This window comes from Anarhichas minor, unplaced genomic scaffold (genome assembly GCF_050575085.1).
Source record: "Anarhichas minor isolate MPS153535 unplaced genomic scaffold, ASM5057508v1 ptg000023l, whole genome shotgun sequence".
NCBI classification, from domain to species: domain Eukaryota; kingdom Metazoa; phylum Chordata; class Actinopteri; order Perciformes; family Anarhichadidae; genus Anarhichas; species Anarhichas minor.
The window spans coordinates 1,015,317-1,020,218 of NW_027466469.1; the positions used below are offsets into that span (position 1 = coordinate 1,015,317).

The 4,902-nt window shown below is 45.7% G+C and overlaps 1 protein-coding gene across 1 annotated transcript; it reads left to right on the plus strand.

The window, feature by feature from the left end:
* The first annotated feature begins 570 nt into the window (after positions 1-570).
* LOC142955349 (potassium voltage-gated channel subfamily A member 2) lies at positions 571-2,058 on the plus strand. Its single transcript, XM_076096842.1, has one exon. It carries the CDS (start codon positions 571-573, stop codon positions 2,056-2,058), a length of 1,488 nt encoding a protein of 495 aa, XP_075952957.1.
* Positions 2,059-4,902: the final 2,844 nt, after the last annotated feature.

The window sequence follows — 4,902 nt, forward strand, 5'->3', positions numbered from 1 at the left end:
AAAAGCTAGTTCCATTCATTTCAGTGGGTTTTGTCCATTGCAGCAGATCAGTGTCCTAATTTACGAGTGTCCGTATGCTTTTATGTGCCAGTTAGCCCCAGAGTTTACCTGCATTGAAGCAATTTATATGCAAGGCGGATGGCTTATTTGCATATTCATTAGCCCGAGTAAGGAGCAGGACTGTCAGCCTCAAGTTTCCATGAGCTGATTCATTGTTGCATCGATTGCCTTCTCAGGACAGTATAACTTTACATAAGTCATATCAAATCTACTGACATTGTTTCAGAGGGCGGCTTCATTTGCACCTATTTTCAGTTGTTAAAAGCATTCCTGACATCTCCGGACTTAATGGCAGAAGTATTGAGTGCTGAATCATGTCTCCGGTTTACCTGACCTTGTTGTCTGTCTTTGCTTTATCTGTCCTGCATGCAGTCAGGTCCTAGGTGACATCCTGTGGCCGTCAGGTCTTTACGGTGTCGAGCCCCCTCCCTCTCCTGGCCCCTGCCTGCAGCTCTCCAGGCTGCAAGACCCAGACTCACTGAAAAGTGCAGGCCCCCCCCCCCCCGCAGAATGACTGTAGCCACCGGCGACACCTCTGACGAGGCGGCTGCACACCCGCAGGACTACGACCCGGAGGCCGACCATGAGTGTTGTCAGAGGGTGGTCATCAACATCTCAGGGCTGCGCTTTGAGACTCAACTCAAGACCCTCTCCCAGTTCCCTGAGACTCTGCTGGGGGACCCCAAAAAGAGGATGCGGTACTTTGACCCGCTGAGGAACGAGTACTTTTTCGACAGGAACAGACTCAGCTTTGACGCCATATTGTATTATTACCAGTCAGGGGGCCGGCTAAGAAGGCCGGTCAACGTCACCCTTGATATTTTCTCAGAGGAGATTCGGTTCTACGAGCTCGGCGACGAAGCCATCGAGATATTCAGAGAAGACGAGGGGTTCGTCAAGGAGGAGGAGCGGCCTCTTCCAGATAATGAGTTTCAGAGACAGGTATGGCTGCTGTTTGAGTATCCAGAGAGCTCAGGTCCTGCTAGGATTATTGCCATAATCTCTGTCATGGTTATCCTGATATCTATTGTCAGTTTCTGCTTGGAGACCCTCCCCATTTTTCGCAATGACGATGACGATTTGCACAAGTCTCACACGAAAGTCTATTCACCCGAGACCAACACCACAATCTTCACCTATAATTCCACCTACTTCACTGACCCCTTCTTTATCCTGGAGACTCTCTGCATCATATGGTTCTCCTTTGAGTTTCTAGTGCGCTTCTTTGCCTGCCCCAGCAAAGCGGGCTTTTTTGGTAATATAATGAACATAATTGATATTGTTGCCATCATCCCATACTTCATCACTCTTGGCACAGAGCTCGCAGAAAAGCCAGACGATGGTCAGGCGGGTCAGCAAGCCATGTCTTTAGCCATTCTCAGGGTCATCCGCTTGGTGCGAGTCTTCAGAATTTTCAAGCTCTCCCGTCACTCCAAGGGACTTCAGATTTTGGGTCAGACCCTGAAAGCCAGCATGAGAGAGCTGGGCCTGCTCATTTTCTTCCTCTTCATAGGGGTCATACTTTTCTCGAGCGCCGTCTTTTTCGCCGAAGCAGACGAGCCCGAGTCACACTTCGAAAGCATCCCGCATGCGTTCTGGTGGGCGGTGGTGTCCATGACAACAGTCGGCTACGGCGACATGGTCCCAACGACGATCGGTGGCAAGATCGTGGGCTCCCTCTGTGCCATTGCAGGTGTGCTGACCATTGCCTTGCCCGTGCCTGTCATTGTGTCCAACTTCAACTACTTCTATCACCGCGAGACTGAAGGCGAAGAACAGGCGCAGTACCTGCAGGTCAACGTGCCCAAAGCCGATTCGGCCGAGGAGCTGCAGAAGAGCCGGAGCGGCTCCACCATTAGTAAATCGGACTATATGGAGATCCAGGAGGCGGTGAACAACAGCCGCGAGGACATTCAGGAGGAGAACCTTAAGACGGCCAACTGCACGCTGGCCAACACAAACTATGTAAACATCACCAAAATGCTCACAGACGTGTAGTCTTCTGCTTTTTTCCTCCCCGTCACAGCGGGAAATGTGGAGCTGAGCAACTGGACGGGACAGGCTCCCATCTCACGTGTGCTGGAAAAAAATAAAGGCAATAGAATTTAGGATGTTGATGATGATGATGATAGACAGTGAAAAAAAATGCAAAGACCATCCGCTCACTCCTTGCTCATCCTGTCTTCCCTCCTCACAACTTGCCCTTAAAACTCCTGATAACTGTCAAACAGAGTGAAATTTCTAATTTTACATTTCTGCATGGAGTTTGCTTTTTTGTGTGTGTGTGTGTGTGGCTGTTTTGAAAAAAATAACAATGCCTAAAAATGTCCTGCTCACAACAGTAGCTAATAGTAGTGCACAAAAAGAAAAGAAAAAGGGAGAACAAGGCAAGAAAAAAAAAAAAGAAGTATTGCTTTCAAAAAGAAAGAAAAAAAGCCACACCAGCCCTGCTTTCGTCCCCCGTCCCTCGGCCTCTCATTTCCCAAGGCAAGCTGCTCTGCCATGCGCTTTCTGAAGAGCCCTACTTGTGCGCTACATATGCTGCTTCCTGGAGCCAATGAAACGAGAACTGTCTTACGCTACCATTTAGAAATAAGAGGATGTGTGAGCATAAAGCAAGCTCCCTTCAGCGCTGATATAGCCTGTGAGCGACTTGTGACGAGGTTGGTGGTTAAGCACACCACGTTATTTCAAGGATGAATGACAGCCATCAGCGCGTAGCTTATGGTTCGACACCTTTTTTTCCCAGCAGACATCAGTATCTGATGAATGACTGAGAATGGCCTTGACTTTTCACTGCTTTGGTCTTACTGTATGTATTGCAATGCAAGCTTTCCTCCCTTCCATTCACCCTAAACTGGTCTTACTGCAGAGCTTTGAGGACAACTTGAATGTTTCTTCTTGTTTTGTTTGTTTTTCACAGTTTCACACACGCACACAGTACGTATTCAAATAGTAGGTTAACTGTGACTTAACTGATAGCCGGTAGATAGGTGCTGTTAGTAGTAAACAGTTAGTCAGTAGATTATTGCATGACATTTTTATCTGAATGAGAATTTCCACTTGTTTCTCGACTGCCACTTGCTTCATCACACCACTGTGTATTTGTCTGTACACTGCCTTCTATACAAATCCACACTTTAAAAAAAGGCCGACTGCAGGTAGCGGTCACGCATAAAGCTGTATGTTAGAGGATTTCTTAAGGAATAATCATAAGTCGAAATACCCCCCTAAACAGGATGCGGTATCCTCGCCTTGCGTTAAACTTTCAGCCGCAAACTCACACTCTAGTTTTTGACATCAATCCCAGTTGCACCTGTGATAGACTTGCAGTGCTCTCTTTTTCACAGGTTTGTCACACGATCGTGTCCTCATGATGAAAATAGCAACTTTTTAGGATTTGTGTATAGAACAAAGCTCCCCCCCCCCGAACTGCCTTTTTATCTGGGTTTACGCTAATCTCCTAGTGTTGCATGACCTCAAAAACATTCCTAGAAGCATGCAATTAAGATCAAAGAAGAAGCCACACAAAAAAATGTGTAATTAATACAATAGAAATATTTATTGCTTATATGAAATATATGTATACAGACAAGACACATATAACAGTACACATATACTTTTATCGGAGAAATAAAAAACTTAAAATAGCAATGTTTAAGAGAAAGCAAGAGCCTTTCCACAATGCGCAGATCATTGCCATGTTTTTATTTTCGATGACAATAATAATTGTTCTGAGCACAGTTTCTATGTTCTCCTGTTTCAGAGCCTGTTCAGAGTGCCAGAGACACACTCTTACTCGCCAATTTAAAAGCATATTCTTTGCTAGCGGGTTTTCCAGCAAACCTGACATACGTTTAGATACTAAACGTTTGCTTTACTCTGTATAAAAATGCCTTCTGTGAATGAATTGTTGAAAGGCAGGTCGGTGTCCAAAACGGTATCACCCCATACCAGAGTCAGAGATTTTGTATTGGCGTTAAATTGTTCAGAATTGAAATGGAGACTGGCTGTCCTCTAAGAAGTCTTATGATGCCAGAAGCTCAATCTGTCTGTAAAAGTTGGCATCGAATGTGAACTAGGTACTGAGTCTAGGATTGTGTCCAGCTGAGATTCATCCACCGTTCGCTCAACACTGCCAAGGTAACAGTCAAAGGCAGTAACGTCAATATGGGAAATGATAATTAGCAGCAGTGTAGCAGGTATTGGCTAACCGAGGGGGTCCTCTGACTTCACTCGCGAGTCTCTTGCCTTTCTTCATCTTTTCACAGACGTGTCCTAGGGAATGAGAAAGGTGATGGATTAGGAGAAGGCCTGTAGCAACAACTGTCTAAACAAATTCTGTCATGCCAGGATGTACATCTTTAGTCTTAGGGTTTCATTCTGCTCTCTAGGGTCTATAACCTGCAGTAGCAAAATGTTTTGACACCATCGCTGTCAATATGTGCTCATGATGCCTCGTCCAACTGCCTGACATGAGGCTGCTGACGTCTACTGTCATGTATGTTGAAAGGGTTGTGGAGCACTTCTGTTTGTTACTTTCCCGAGAGTGGCATGAAGGTGGATTGAGATGTTAAAATGGTCTGTGACTCGAGGTAGGACCAGATTAGATAGTTATTTAGCAATATTCCTATAATCCTTTGGGTGGATGGGTCTGTGTGGAGAACAAAGATGTTGTTGTTTTTTTAAAAGAATGAACCTTATCGGACCTCCACCGTCCAACCAAGATCTGGTTGATCATCAGTTGAGTATTGTTGTGGGTATGTGGATGCACAGCTCTGTAGGAGTTGTCTGTGGGTGGGCATGGGTGAGTGTGTGTATGTGTACAAGTGTGTATGGGCG

What these genes read in the sequence shown, in the direction of transcription:
- LOC142955349 (XM_076096842.1), top strand. Translation starts at nt 571, where the DNA reads ATGACTGTAGCCACCGGCGACACCTCTGACGAGGCGGCTGCACACCCG.